Source organism: Oryx dammah, unplaced genomic scaffold, assembly GCF_014754425.2.
Source record: "Oryx dammah isolate SB20612 unplaced genomic scaffold, SCBI_Odam_1.1 HiC_scaffold_16, whole genome shotgun sequence".
Taxonomy (NCBI): domain Eukaryota; kingdom Metazoa; phylum Chordata; class Mammalia; order Artiodactyla; family Bovidae; genus Oryx; species Oryx dammah.
Genome location: NW_024070200.1, coordinates 8,593,127 through 8,608,846, shown reverse-complemented (window position 1 = coordinate 8,608,846; position 15,720 = coordinate 8,593,127). Strand labels below are relative to the sequence as shown.

Sequence of the window (15,720 nt, the reverse complement as noted above, 5' to 3'; positions counted from 1 at the left end):
GTCCATGGAATTCTCCAGGCAAGAATACTGGAGTGGGTTGCCATGCCTTCCTTGAGGGGATCTTCCTAACCCAGGGATTGAACCCGATCTCCTGCTTTGAAGGCAGATTCCTTACCATTTGAGACACCAGGAATTATTCACTAAAGCCCATGAACTGTTGCTGTTCATGCCCTGGTGGCTCGGTCAGTAAAGAATCTGCCTGCAATGCAGGAGACGCATGTTCCATCCTTGGGTCAGAACGATCCCCTGGAGGAGGAAATGGCAACCCACTCCAGTATTCTTGCCTGGAGAATCCCATGGACGGAAGAGCCTGGCGGGCAACAGTCCATGGGGGTGGCAAGGAGTCGGACACAACTAAGCGACTAAAACACCACCAGGTCAGCTATAATTACTAGTATCACGAGCCCACCTAAAGATGGATGCACACCGCGGCAGGCTAGGAAATAGGAAGGGGCTGGACTGTGAGCTGGGCGCTGAGGAAGTCGTATGGCTGGAGGGAGGCGGCCGGGAGCAGAGACGAGGAGGGGCAGTGAGGCGTCAGAGGGGGCGCCCCCTGGTGTAAAGTCGCTGCTTGAAAGAGGAGTCACTTCAAGTCAGGCTGGTAATGAAAAGTCCACAGCGTTTTAACACGTTCTGCATGCATCCAAGTAACCACTCCGCTTTTTGGCCCCGCAGTCCTGAATGAAGAAAGCAGCCATTTCGAAAAGCGGAAGGTGTTTATTTTGGTCTCCACGGTGATGACCTGGGCGCGGTCCAAACCCCTGGACCCGGTAAGTAGTGCGCTAGCTTTTCTTTTAGGCAGCATTGCGGCCTCCGTACCTTGTAATGCGCAAGCGGAGAGAGCTTCCTACAGTTTTCAATGTGCTTACACTCCTGAATTCTGCCACTTAATAAGCACTCCGCAGCGTTCATGGAGAGGAAAGCCTGGCGTGCTGCATGTTAGCCTGGGGTTGCAAACAGTCGGAGACGAATGAGCGACTGAACTGAGAGTTCATGGGCCCCAAGCCACTCCATTCCAAGGGGCCACGTTGTTTTACAAGCCCCTGAGAAAGAAGAGGAAAATGCTGACTGTCCAACTATAACAAACCTTATCACTTTTTATTTTAAATGTATTAAAAGCGTGCTCTTTTAGACTTACCTGTACCTATATTTTTGTCGTGTATATTCCCGTGCATACATTAAAAGGGAAAATATAAGCAAATACAAAATATAAGCAAAAATACAAGCAAATACAGTGGCTCTAGTATTCCCCTAACTTCTTCAAACTCAGAGTTCAGGGGCTTCCCTGGTGGTCCAGTGGCTAAGACTCCACACTCCCAATGCAGGAGGGTTTGATCCCTGGCTGGTGCAGTGGTAAAGAATCTGCCTGCCAATGCAGGAGACCCAGGTGACGCAGGTTTGATCCCTGGGTAGAGAAGATCCCCGGGAGGAGGAAATGGCAACCCGCTCTAGTATTCTTGCCTGGGAAATCCCATAGACAGAGGAGCCTGGGCAGGCTACAGTTTGTGGAGCTGGCTACAGTCTGTGGGGTTGCAAAGACTCAGACACAACTGAGGGACTGAGGACACACTTTCCTATAAAGCTGATATCATCGGACTTGTCCTCGGATACCAGATTTCCATCCGCTGCTCTGTCTCCATGCCTCTGTGCCGGTGAACTGCCTTTTCATCCCAGTACTGAATCACACTATAATCTTTGAAAAGACATCCTAAAAGGCAATTAGACCAACATGCGTAGTACCTAAGTCAGTATAAAGATGATATGTGCTCAAGGTGACCCCAAGGTGACCCAGGCTCCAACGAGGATGGCATGGTGGATGCTTCCTGGCTGAGCACGTTGTGATAAGCGAGTGATGACAGGACATATTCCAATTTCAGAGATGTTAAAATGGGGAAGGAAAAAGGCACATGTAAGACTCAATGGAATGTTTTATTTATAACAAGGAAGTATTTAAGCATTTATCACACTTCTTGCCTCAGAGGTAAAATTTGTTTAATTCTCTCTCTCTCAGTGGACGCAGAGGTCCTCGAGGGCAGGATCCAGAGGGTTTCTGTCCCTTTTTTGTGAATCTCACTCACCTCCTCCACTTGGTTGCCATTACCTCCTCCACTTGGTTGCCATCACCTCCTCCACTTGGTTGCCATCGCCTCAAGGAGCAGGCCTGTCACTTTATTCCTGTTGAAGTTCCAACCCTCAGAGTATCCAGTAAAGCGTCTGCTACAAAACAGTCATTGGTCACTTGACGGGCTGATCATTTCGCTGGCCTGATTGATTGTCCTCACTCCTTCATTTATTAACAAACTCATACAGACTTAAGCAAAATGGGGATTTATTGACTCATAACTGGGTCATCAGACAATGGGCTTCAGGTACAGCTGTATCTAGGGGCTTAAACAGTGCTCAGAACTAACCTACTCTTTCTCTCCCTTCAATTGCTTCTTTTCTCCTCTAGGCTTATTCTCAGGTAAGTTCTCCACTCCTTCTGGCCCCCAGGAGCTCCCAGGCTTATATCTCTAGAGCTTGACATCTCTTCTCCCTTTAGGCCATGTCCCTCCCCAGCTCTGGAATATGCCATTCTTACAGGTCTTACATCACAGGCTTAACCATGAACCAGTCACTGTGACTGGGGGGAATGCCGAACTCTGATTGACCAGACCTGGGATCATGTACCCACTTCTACAGGCAGGAATGATCAGCCTCCTTAACTAAATAGGCCGAGAGTGGGGAAGAGATGGTTCCTCCAAAGAAGATATGGGGAAATGGCTCCAGTGTTAGCTTCTGTGTCCCTTTGGCATGTTCCCATCCTCTCACCGTGGTTTGTTTGTTTTTTAAATGATTTTTTGTTGTTGTTCAGTCGCTCAGTCATGTCTGACTGTTTGCAACCCCATCGACTGCAGCCTCCCTGTCCTTCACCATCTCCCAGAACTTGTTCAAACTCATGTTCTCTGAATTGATGATGCCATCCAGCCATCTCATCCTCTGTTGCCCCCTTCTCCTCTTGCCCTCAATCTTCCCCAGCATCAGAGTCTTTTTCAAGGAGTTGGCTCTTTGCATCAGGTGGGCAAAGTATTGGAGCTTCAGCTTCAGCATCAGTCCTTCCATTGGTTACTCAGAATTGATTGCCTTTAGGATTGACTGGTTTGATCTCCTTGCTGTCCAAGGGACTCTCAAGAGTCTTCTCCAGCACCACAACTTGAAAGCATAAATTATTCAATTCTCAGTCTTCTTTATGCTCCAACTCTCACATCCATACATGACTACTGGAAAAACCATGTCTTTGACTATGTGGACCCTTGTCAGCTAAGTGCTGTCTCTGCTTTTCAACATGCTGTCTAGGTTTGTCATAGATTTTCTCCCGAGTAAGCATCTTTTAATTTCGTGGCTGCAGTCACAATCCACAGTGATTTTCAAGCCCAAGAAAATAAAATCTGCTGCTGTTTTCTCCATCTGTTGGCCATGAAGTGATGGGACCAGATGCCATGATCTTAGTTTTTTTGAATGCTGAGTTTTAAGCCAGCTGTATCACTCTCCTCTTTCACCTTCATCAAGAGGGTCTTTAGTTCCTCTTTGCTTTCTGCCATTTGAGTGGTATTATCTGCATATCTGAGGTTGTTGATACTTCTCCCGGCAGTCTTGATTGCAGCTTGAGTTTCACCCAGCCGGCATTTCTCATGATATACTCTGCATATAAGGTAAATAAGCAAGGTGACAATATATACAGCCTTGACATACTCCTTTCTCATTTTGATCCAGTCTGTTGTTCCAGCTTCAGTTCTGTCCAATCATGCGGCCACACCCAACTGCAAGGAAGCCTGAGAGATGCCCTCTAGCTCTGTGCCCAGGAAGTCAGCTGAGTCCAGGCTCCTCAGGGAAGGGCTCATCCCTAATGAAGAGAGCTTAAACAAAATACAGCCTTTGTCCCCCTGGGGATGTTGTCATGCCTGATGTGACACCTGAGCTGCTGCTGACAGTCTTCTGTGAGCCTGAAGAGGAAGACCACACCCCGAGGGAGACAGCCTTAAAAAGGCATCCAAAGGGCGGAGAAGACACCCATCACTCGACACCAGAAGGCGCTCGATTTGGGGCTGTTACTCATGGGAAGTAATGCATCCTCGCACTTTTGAGGCCATTTTGAGTTCCAGTTTTTGTTATTTGTAGCCAAAAACATCTAAACAAATACAAAACTGCATTTGAGATAGTTTTAATACAAAAGGATAAGTAGAATATTTTCATTTGTAAATATTAAACAATTTTAATAAGTTGGAGAATCTTAATATACCCAGGTTTTTTCCATAGAATCTGTTTTAGAAGTATAGGGAATTCCTCAGTGGTTCAGCTGTTAAGACTCCATCTTCCAATACAGAGGGCACAGGTTTGATCCCTGGTTGCAGTAAGGTCCCACGTGCCATGGGGTACCACCAAAAATTTAAAAATAGTAATAAAATAATAGCTATGTATTTGTTTTTTTATACTGAGTGAAGAGGCGGGACAGAGATGACATTGGCTTAACCGGATAGCCCAGAAGAGCAGATGGGATCTGTCATCACACATACTGACCAGGTGGGAGAAAGAGAATAATGACCAGGGGGAAAAGAGTCCAGCAAGTGATCCACACGGGGAGTCAAACACAACGACCAATTAAAAAGAGGGTCCCCCAGAGTCTTACCAGACAACAGGTTCACGCAAAGTCCTCGAAGAAAAGGAAGATGATTCTACATTGTCAGTTCTCCCCTTCCTAAGATGAGGCCTATCCGTGAGCCTGTTGATTGTAATGAGGTGTTAATAAGGCAGGCAGTTTCCAGAAATGGCAACACACATCAGTATACAACAATAGAAGAGTCCTGGTTTTATGCCGACAATATGGCGACTCATCACTTATTGGAAAATCGACTGGTACAAATGGCTGCGAGAGATTAGAACCTGTATGAAAGATGCAAGTTTAAAGGACATTTTATTTGTCATTTGTTTGTAACACATGAAATTTAAGGACTAGAGGGAACATAGCCCCACGATCGGTAGGGAAGTTTCAAAATATACAAACCAGATCTCAGTCCCAACCAGGAACTGGAGATGACAGCTCGAAGGATTGGCTAGACCTTACGGGCCCAGTGCAGCTGGCCGGAGAGGGCGGCCCAGTCTTAGTCTCAGAATGCAGGGGAGACACTGACTGGCTCTCCAGACCTGTGACCAGGGAACCAGGTCACCTGAAATGTAACTGTTTCTGTCACTGCCATAAGGACTGAGGGTGGTACAAGGCCCAGGAGAGGGCACTGGGCAGCCAGCCACAGGGAGCAGGAAGGTCAGTTAGGCAGGATGGCCACCGTGCCACAGTCACTAGGACCAGGGAGATGCCGGGACTCAGTCCATCCTGAAGGCAAAGCTGATTATAGATCCGCTGTGAGTAGGACTGCCACATGTAGCTAATAAAAATACAGGACACCCAGGTAAATTTAAATTTCAGATAAACTGCAAATAATGTGTCACGTAAGTGTATCTCATGCCCTAAGACATCCTCATACTTGAAAAAATATTTGTTTATCTGACGTTCAAATTTAGCTGGGTGTCCTCGTTTTATCTGGCAATCCTACACATGAGCCACTGGGAATATTTAAGAGGTCAGCTAATTAGATGACATGTATTCATTAAGTATCTACTGTGGACACAGAATTGGGGTGGACTTACTGGATTTTCCCCAAAAAACTCAGTCTTTCTCCCAGTAGTGTCCACCTTGTCCTCTGCTCACCTTCTCTCCCTTCCATCCATCAGTCAGTTCATCACTCAGTTCTGTTAATTCCTCATCCAAAATGTCTCCTAAATGCATCCTGTTCTCATTGTATCTGTGGGTGACCAGGATGGCCTCAGAACTGGCAGCTACCATCACATCCTTCCAAGGCAGTCTCCAACAAACAGCTTGTGACCTTGTTCAACTATAATTCAGATCATGCCATTGTTGTTGTTCAGTCGCTAAGTCATGTCTTTGCGACCCCATGGACGGCAGCATACCAGGCTTCCCTGTCCTCCACTATCTCCTGGAGTTTGCTCAAGTTCATGTCCATTAAGTCGGTAATATAGTCTTGCTTAAAATGCTGAAAATCCTCCGATGCCTTCTCATGCCTTTAGGATGACTCTAAAGTCCTTCACCTGGTCCACAAACCCTGGCAGCCTGGCACTGCCTACCTCCTCCTCTCCCAATCCCCAGCTTGGCTCTAGTCATTTCAGCCCTTCTTCCCATTTCTCAAACCTGCCAACAATTGTTCTGCCTCAGGGTTCTCATCCTTGTGTTCGTTCTGCCTCTCTGATTAAGTTTGGATAAGCCCTGGACTCAGATGCTTTTGTCCAGTTATTTATCTTAGAGCAATGTGATGTGATTGGAAGGCTTCTGATTAGACTGTATTTTTTGAAATCCTGGGACTTTCCTGAAAGTCCAGTGGTTAAGACTCTGCTTCCATGACAAGGGGCACTGGTTCAGTCCCTGATCAGGGAACTAAGATCCCATATGCTATGCAGCTCGGTCAAAAAAAAAAAAAAACAGAACTCCTACTCCAAGTAGGACCTCTAAATCTGTATGGATTGGGGAGAAATCTGTACCACGCATTTCAGTTTCTCATTTTGTTCTACAGGAAGTTTCTGTTGAACTGTCCCTCCGAGGGACTCTAGGAGCGTGAGTTGTGGAGGGACCAAGAGATGAACGCTCAGTGGACTATCGGGAAATATTTTCCATTCCTGATTCTTATGATAAACTGATGTCCTATCTAATGAAGCCAGTTTTTAAAGCCTAAGATAGAAACTTGCGCAGAGTATGTTCTAATTAACACGGGGTTGACTTGAGGGAAAGACGCAGTGCGGAAAAGAAGAAGAAAAAAAAAGCTTCACAATTTAGATTTAAAAAATGAAACCGCAGGGGACTTCCCTGGTGGTTCAGTGGGTCAGAATCTGCCTGCCAGTGCAGGAGACACGGGTTCAGTCCCTGGTTCAGGAAGATTCCCCGTGACGAGGAGCAACTAAGCTTATGCAACACAACTACTGAGCCGATGTGCCCTAGAGTCTGTGTTCCTCAACAAGAGAAGCCGCAGCGATGAGAAGCCTGTGTACCGAAGCCAGAGAACAGCCCCCACTCGCCGCAACTGGAGAAAAGTCCACGAAGCAACGAAGACCCAGCCTAGCCAAAAATAAAATTAAAAGAATAAATGAGACTACACACATGTCAAGAACTATTAAGAAGTGAGGTGTTTTTTTTTAATGTCGTTAAAGAATCACGTCTCTACAGAATAAAAGAAGACGTTTAAATTTTAAAATTTTGTTTAGATGAAGTATAAATGATAGAATTTGGGGAAGTCCCTGGTGGTTCAGTGGTTGGACCCAGCACTCTCACCACCAGGGGTGTGGGTTTGAGCCCTGGTTGGGGAACTGAAATCTCTCAAGTTTTGAGGTGTGATCAAAAAAAAAAAAAAAAAAAAAAGAATTTGACTAGCTGAAACATTTTCAAGAAAGTTAAGTCACTGTAGAAATAAGCAGTAGTTTTTAGAACACTTTGAGCTTAAAGGAAAGTTTTTTTTCTTCTTTTCCATACTGCCTCTTTCCCTCAAGTCACTTTCATGTTAATAACATACCCTGCACAAGTTTCTGTCTTAGGCTTTAAAAACTGGTTTCATCAGATAGGATATCAGTTTGTCCTAAGAATCAGGAATGAAAAATGCTTCCAGACAGTCCACTGAGCTGTTCATCACTTGCTCTCTCCACAACTCACGTTCCTATACAGTCCCTCAGAGGGACAGTTCAGCAATTCTTCCTGGAGAATCAAAGGGATAAACTGAAATCCATGGTACAGATTTCCCTAGCACCTTGGGGCTTGGAAGTTTCCATCGTGCTAACGCATTGACTCTGCGCTTTTTTTCCTCGTAGGATGACTCTGAGGTCCCATTTACTGAAGAGGATTATCGAAGAAGAAAGCAACATCCTAATTTTCTGGACCACATAAATGCTGAAAAAATGGTTCTCAAACTTGGGAAAAACGTAAGTCTCAAGTAGTAGAAACTTTTGAGTAGGAAAAGCTCTTCTGGAGGCAGCTTGCAATGCGCCTGGTCAGGACCATCCCACATGCTCTGCATACATCACCTTAGCTGGCTTCCTATCTCTGCATTTAGGTCCCACGTCCTTACTCAGACCGCCAAGCTTCAGGCTCCCTCAGAGAGGCCATGTCCTGGCCCAAGTTCTGGCCCAGCCCCCTAAGATGGAAGCCTTGTATGGGGTCCTCAGCAGAGCCCAGTGTAGATCCAAAGGGCTCGTTGGTCCAGAAGAGGCAAGTAACTCAAGAGTGGGAATGTGTGTATGCGTGTGCAAAGTCTTCGTTCCCCAATCAGAGATTGAACCCTGTCCCTTGGCAGTGAAAGCACCAAATCCTAGCCTCTGGATTTTCAGGGAATTCCCTCTAAAATGAGGTTTATATGCACTTTTCAGAATAGCTGTAAGAAATAAATGAGACAGAGTCTGGGAAAAGGGGAAAATGCAGTTTCCTCTTCCTCATTCCCACTTTGGGGCTTCCCGGGTGATTCAGTGGTAAAGAGTCTGCCTGCCAATGCAGGAGACGTGGTTTCTGTCCCTGGGTCGGGAAGATACCCTGAAGAAGGAAATGGCAACCTACCCCAGTATTCTTGCCTGGGAAATCCCATGGACAGAGGAGCCTGATGGGCTACAATCCATGGGGTCACAAAAGAGTCAGACACAACTTAGCAAACAAACAACATGTGGGGTCTAGTTCACCAGCCACGTCCCCTGCATTAGGAGCGTAGAGTTTAAGCCACGCAGGGAAAACCCTGTGTTTTATACATAATTATTCCAATTTCACAAATGCAGACTTTGTGGGAAAGAGGTGTCAAGTGGTAGGGAGCTGTGATTGAAACCTGGATCCATCAGACACCAAAGCCTGTGGGTTTTATTTTTTTCCTGACTCCAAAACTCCAGCGCTCAATAGAGTTGATCTTGACACATCTATGTCACTGATTGGTGACATACCTCTAGCTGAGAATTCACATAAACAAAGATAATAGCTTATTAGCCTTCACTTGCAGAAAGTTTTTATCATTTTGAAACCCATATATTGTAAATTTTTTTAATTTCTCTATATCAAAATATATGACAGGGGTGCCTTGGTGATGAATAAATAGTAACAAGCTAAAAATTGAAAGCTTGCTTACCGTGTACCAGGTACTATGCCAGATGTATTACTTACAGTACCTCATGTAATCCTCATACACCTCATAGGTAATCCTGACAATTTTGTGAATTGAGTGATATTATCCTTAGCCTCCTTTAATTTACGTAGCATTTATTTAGAACCCCCAGACCTCCAAGTGTTCATCCACTGCCATTTTCCCATACTCACGAGACCTTCAGTTGCTGCTGCTGCTAAGTCGCTTCAGTCGTGTCCGACTCTGTGCGACCCCATAGACAGCACCCCACCAGGCTCCTCTGTCCCTGGGATTCTCCAGGCAAGAACACTGGAGTGGGTTGCCATTTCCTTCTCCAATGCATGAAAGTGAAAAGTGAAAGCGAAGTCGCGCATTCGTGCCCGACTCTTAGCGACTCCATGGACTGCAGCCTACGAGACGACTCCATGGGATTTTCAAGGCAAGGATACTGGAGTGGGGTGCCATTGCCTTCTCCCAGACCCTCAGTAATGGTAGGTAATTATAGTTCTAAGACGACACCTAGTGGTCTCAGAGGATATTACAGTAGGAACTCTGTTCCCAAAACTGTGCTACAAGTAAATTTTTTTCTTTTTTACTTTGGCAGTACAAACACTGTGAATATAAAATACTTGAAGAAAAAAATATGAGATTGGGAATTCTAATCCATTTTCTATCCATTAACTTATGATTTTAGCCAAGTCATTCAACTTTTGGAGTTAAATAAATAATATAAAAGGGTTTAGACTAAATAATCTAAATTTCTTCCAGCTCCAAATCCTATATCTATATTATATTAAACCTGTCCCAATAGAAAATCCATGATTTCTTGATCACTTAGGTCTAAATCACTGGTTGAGAAGGCATGATCACACATGCAAAAACAATGGGTGTGAGTGTTGGTCGCTCAGTCGTGCCTGACTCTCTGAGACCCCATGGACTGCAGCCCACCAGGGTCCTCTGTCCATGGGATTTACCAGACAAGGATACTGGAGTAGGTTGCCATGTCTTCTCCAGGGGATCTTCCCAACCCAGAGATCGAACCCAGGTCTCCTGCACTGCAGGCAGATTCTTTACTGACTGAGCTACGAGGGAAGCCCTTAATGGATGTGAATGACAATCTAAAATGGAGAAATAAGGGAATTCTCTGGCAGCCCAGAGTTTAGGACTCTGCATTTTCACTGCAGGGGGCGTGGGCTCAATCCCTGGTCAGAGAACTAAGATCCGGAGTGCCTGTGCAATGTAGCCATAAATAAATAAATAAAATGGAGAAATAGCATCACCTTAGTATCTTTTTTTATTATAAAAACATGACCTATGTCCCATGCTCTAAAATGACACAATCAAAATTTAGGTTTTTTTATCCCCAGTTTTCTTTTTAAATTTTTTTCTTAATTAAAATATAGGTAATATACAATGTTGTGCCAATCTCTGCTGTACAGCAAAGAGACTCAGGTATACACATACATGCATTCATTTTTTATATTCTTTTCCATTATGGTTTATTACAAGGTATTGAATGCAGTTCCCTGTGCTATATACAGCAGGACCTGTTGTTTACCCATTCTAAATGTAACAGTTTACATCTACCAACCCCAAACTCCCAGTGCACCCCTCTCTCTTCTCCCTTTCCCCTCATCAACCACAGCCTATTCTCTACGTCTGTGAGCCTGTTTCTGTTCCGTAGATAAATCAATTTGTGTCATATTTTAGCCTCCATGTGTAAGTGATGTCATATGTATTTGTCTTTCTCTTTCTGACTTACTTCACCAAGTATGATCATCTCTAGCTGCAAATGGCATTATTTAGTTCTTTTTGAGGGCTGAGTAGTATTCCATGGTATATACATACCACATCTTTATCCATTCCTCTGTTAATTATCCCAAGCTTTGTTAACCACACTTTTCTGAACAATTAGGCAATAAGGTTGCTCTGGCCAAGTTGTTCGTCCTAATAACTCTTCTTTAACCTAGTGTTTTTCGTCAAGTAGCTAGACGCTTGGAAAGAATCTTGTATCTCACATCTCTGTACCAGGCACTGGGTGGGAGCTGGTCTCACAGCCATGAGCAAAGCAGACGTGCTCACTGCGCTCCTGGGGCTGGTTGTCCAGTGTCTATCTACTGCCACCGCATTGGCAGCCGTCACATTCATAGTTACAAGCTGTACTATAAACACAAGACTGTGGACCAGTTTCGGAGAAGGAGATGGCGACCTGCTCCAGTGTTCTTGCCTGGAGAATCCCAGGGGCAGGGGAGCCTGGTCACACAGGGTTGGACACAACTGAAGTGACTTAGCAGCAGCAGCACCAGCAGTGGACCCAATTTAGCATTTTGAGGCAAGTTCATAAGCTTTTCAAATCCTTTGGGGACTTTTGATATCACGTTCTCTAGGACAGGCAGGAAAAGCTAGGGGACCTGGTCACCTTGCCCTTGCCTTGCTTATCCACTGGTCCCGTTGTACGGGAATATAGATCAATTACAATTCCCTGTTAGCTCAGCTGGTAAAGAATCCGCCTGTAATGCAGGAGACCTGGGTTCAATCCCTGGGTTGGGAAGATCCCCTGGAGAAGGGAAAGGCTGCCCACTCCAGTATTCTTGCCTGGAGAAATCCATGGACTGTATAGTCCATGGACTCGCAAAGAATCAGACAGGACTGAATGACTTTAACTTTTCACAAAGTTCTGTCCTACTGGTGGTGGTGGTGGTGGGGGTGTTCCCATCTCTACGTGGGTTCCATCTTCATTTCACGATTCTCTCTTCAACTTACCAACATCCAGCCTCCCCCAATCGAATCTCAGTGGTGATAGGGTGGGGGGTGTCTGTCCTGATAATTGTACTTCGGACACCAATGAGTGTGCTTGAATCGGCTGAAGGATTAACAAGAGGCCAGGCACACAAAATACGTTAGGAGTTTTTGACAGAGGTGATGAGATTTACTAAACTGCTCATTGAAAAAAAATCACTAAAATAATCTGATTCACTGTGATTTATAATAATACATTTTGCTTTTCTTTTGTATTTTATCTAATAGGTCAGAAAATTCGCCACTTACGTAATTGCTGCTGGACTTCAGTATGGAATGGAAGGAGGCATCTTGCATGCTTTTTTTAAGGTATGACTTTGCTATAACTATGAGGATTTTTTTTTAAGATGGCAAATTTCCAAATATTTATTTTTTTCTAATGTATTTATTTTTCATTAAAAAGAAAATCTTTCCTGGGGTTGGACCATTCAATCCCGTGACTGGTGCCACTGACTCAAACATCAGTGTCCAGTGGAACTCCCTCTCCCTCTGCAGGTCCAGCAGCCCAACCTGCATGTTTCACAAATCCAAACTGTATCTAAGGTCACTTCCAAATCTGCAGCTCTTCCCGGTTCCCCATATCAGAAGACTGGGCCGCCTTGCACCCAGCTACACCAGCCAAAGCCCAGTTCCTCCCTCCTTCTCGTCCTCCACGAGATCCCCAAGCCCCATGGAGACGATCTCCCCAGAACCTCCCTTTCTTCAACCCAACAGTCCCAACTCCCCACCCACTGACTAGCTGAAACCCTCTCTCGTCCTCACCTGTCGTGGCTTAGATCTCTCCATTTAAACTCTTACTTCCCATCATCCCTTCACAAGAAAGTGAAAGTGGAAGTGTTGGTCACTCCGTCGTGTCTGACTCTTTGCGACCCCATGGTCTGTAGCCCACCAGGCTCCTCTGTCCATGGGATTCTCCAGGCAAGAATACTGCGGTGGGTTGCCATTCCCTTCTCCAGGGGATCCTAAAGCAAATCTAGTCATTTCACTTCCCTGCTTAAAGCCCTTAAATGGTTTTCCCCAAGTCCAAAATATCCAGTGATCTGCTGAGGCCCCCACCCCTACCTCTTTCACTCAGGATAGTTAAACAGTACCCAGACTATCTATTTATTTACTGAAATGTTTAATGAAGGGAAAAGACAAGGATTTGGACTCTGTGAAGATCATGGTTCAAAGTCAGTGTAAAGGACTTATCAAAAGTCTAATTCCTGAAAGGTACTTTTATCCACTAAGCATTTCATCTACAAACTGATGATAATAACCCCCAACCAGTGGGGGTACTTGAAATTTTAATGCTCATAAAAATTAAAATTAAAGACATTGTGCATACTGCAGTATGTTCTGTCTATGTAGATAACAGGCAGATGACTACTAAAGACAGCTAATGAAAAGTATTTCAGCCCTGAGGTTGCACTTTATTTCTCTTAATAGGATCTGATTAACTAAATCTCATCAGAACTGATTTATAAAACATCTTAAGCTGATTACTTCATCAGATAGATCGATCTTTTTGAATGTCCCCAACGATGGCTCTCTTTGTGAGCTGTAATAGTCAGGCACATGGAACTGGGGGAAAATGCTTTTGCTTTTCTTTATTTTAGCTAGCTTGGTTGGGTGAAGTCCCCGCATTACCAGTGTTTGGAGATGGAACAAATGTCATTCCAGCCATTCACGTTCTTGATCTAGCAGGGTAAGTGTTCTCCCAGCCATGTGACTGCCCTAGAATTAACTGACCAACGTGTTTGTTTCTTACCAAGTGCTAAGATCCTCATGTGTATTATTGTATTTCTTCTTCACAACAACCCTAAGTAAAAGGTACTTTTATCAGCTCCACTTTGAAATAGTGTCTGTCTGATGAAATAGTGATGAAATACTATTGAAATAGCGTCTGATGAAATAGTGTCTGTTATCCAAGAGTTCCCCACTTCCGACAGCAAGTTCAAGTTCACCCTACGAGCAGAGTTGCACATCTTCCAGTGTTTTTCAGACTCACATAGTATCCCCAGATCCCCGTATCCTTTGCACGTGCTGACTTAAACACTAGGTAAGAGATGGGGTTCACTTTATTTGCAATTCATCACATCTGCATTTCGAGTTCCAAGAGCTTCATTCTGTTATCCCCTTGGCTCACCCCACAGGAGGAAGCAGTGCCTCTCTGAGAGTCTTTCTGGTTTCTTTTTCTTTCTCTCTCTCTCTTTTTTAAATTTGGCCATGTGGCTAGTAGGAACTTAGTTCCCTGACCAGGGGATAGAACCCATGCCCCCTGCAGTGAAAGCGTGGAGCCCTAACCACTGGACTGCTAGGGAATTCCCCCTCCCTGGTTTCTAGATCCCCTCTCTTTCTCTCCATTAGTCAATTACTCCCAATCCCAGGCAGTATTTACTGGGAAACAATGAGACTTAAACTTCAGGACCCTTGCCCTGTGTGGGTCCCTTCCACAGCCCTAAACTTAATCTTCATTATTGTTCTCAAAGAAGGATTCCCTAAGCTTCAGACTCCACTCAAAACCTCAGTCTGCTCCAGGCCACATTAACACTAAACACGGTGAAGCTGAGACAGACTCTTCTTTTCTGCAGAAACTTTACATTACCATGTTATCAAGTTTTAAAGATGTGAAAGCATCTTCAGTTCAGTTCAGTTCAGTTGCTCAGTCGTGTCCGACTCTTTGCGACCCTATGAATTGCAGCACACCAGGCCTCCCTGTCCATCACCAACTCCCGGAGTTCACTCAGACCATCGAGTCCGTGATGCCATCCAGCCATCTCATCCTCTGTCGTCCCCTTCTCCTCCTGCCCCCAATCCCTCCCAGCATCAGAGTCTTTTCCAATGAGTCAACTCTTCGCATGAGGTGGCCAGAGTACTGGAGTTTCAGCTTTACCATCATTCCTTCCAAAGAAATCCCAGGGTTGATCTCCTTCAGAATGGACTGGTTGGATCTCCTTGCAGTCCAAGGGACTCTCAAGAGTCTTCTCCAACACCACAGTTCAAAAGCATCAATTCTTCGGCACTCAGCCTTCTTCACAGTCCAACTCTCACATCCATACATGACCACAGGAAAAACCAGAGCCTTGACTAGATGGACCTTGGTCGGCAAAGTAATGTCTCTGCTTTTGAATATACTATCTAGGTTGGTCATAACTTTTCTTCCAAGGAGTAAGTGTCTTTTAATTTCATGGCTGCAGTCACCATCTGCAGTGATTTTGGAGCCCCCCAAAATAAAGTCTGACATTGTTTCCACTCTTTCCCCGTCTATTTCCCATGGAGTGATGGGACCAGATGCCATGATCTTCGTTTTCTGAATGTTGAGTTTTAAGCCAACTTTTTCACTCTCCTCTTTCACTTTCATCAAGAGGCTTTTTAGTTCCTCTTCACTTTCTGCCATAAGGGTGGTGTCATCTGCATATCTGAGGTTATTAATATTTCTCCTGGCAATCTTGATTCCAGCTTGTGTTTCTTCCAGTCCAGCGTTTCTCATGACGTACTCTGCATAGAAGTTAAATAAGCAGGGTGACAATATACAGCCTTGACGTATTCCTTTTCCTATTTGGAACCAGTCTGTTGTTCCATGTCCAGTTCTAACTGTTGCTTCCTGACCTGCATACAGATTTCTCAAGAGGCAGGTCAGGTGGTCTTACCAGACCTATCTCTCTCAGAATTTTCCACAGTTTATTGTGATCCACACTAGTCAATAAAGCAGAAATAGATGTTTTTCTGGAACTCTCTTGCTTTTTCGATG

General features: G+C 44.8%; 1 protein-coding gene across 2 annotated transcripts in view; it reads left to right on the top strand.

Annotated features, from left to right (window-relative positions):
• Positions 1–15,720, top strand: part of AK7 (adenylate kinase 7) — a 72,404-nt gene that overhangs the window by 22,197 nt on the left and 34,487 nt on the right. For both annotated transcript variants that reach the window (XM_040257080.1, XM_040257081.1), the window contains exons 4-7: positions 676–770; positions 7,903–8,013; positions 12,216–12,296; positions 13,586–13,674. In XM_040257080.1, coding sequence (XP_040113014.1) covers positions 676–770; positions 7,903–8,013; positions 12,216–12,296; positions 13,586–13,674 — 376 coding nt within the window. The remainder of the gene's footprint in view (positions 1–675; positions 771–7,902; positions 8,014–12,215; positions 12,297–13,585; positions 13,675–15,720) is intronic.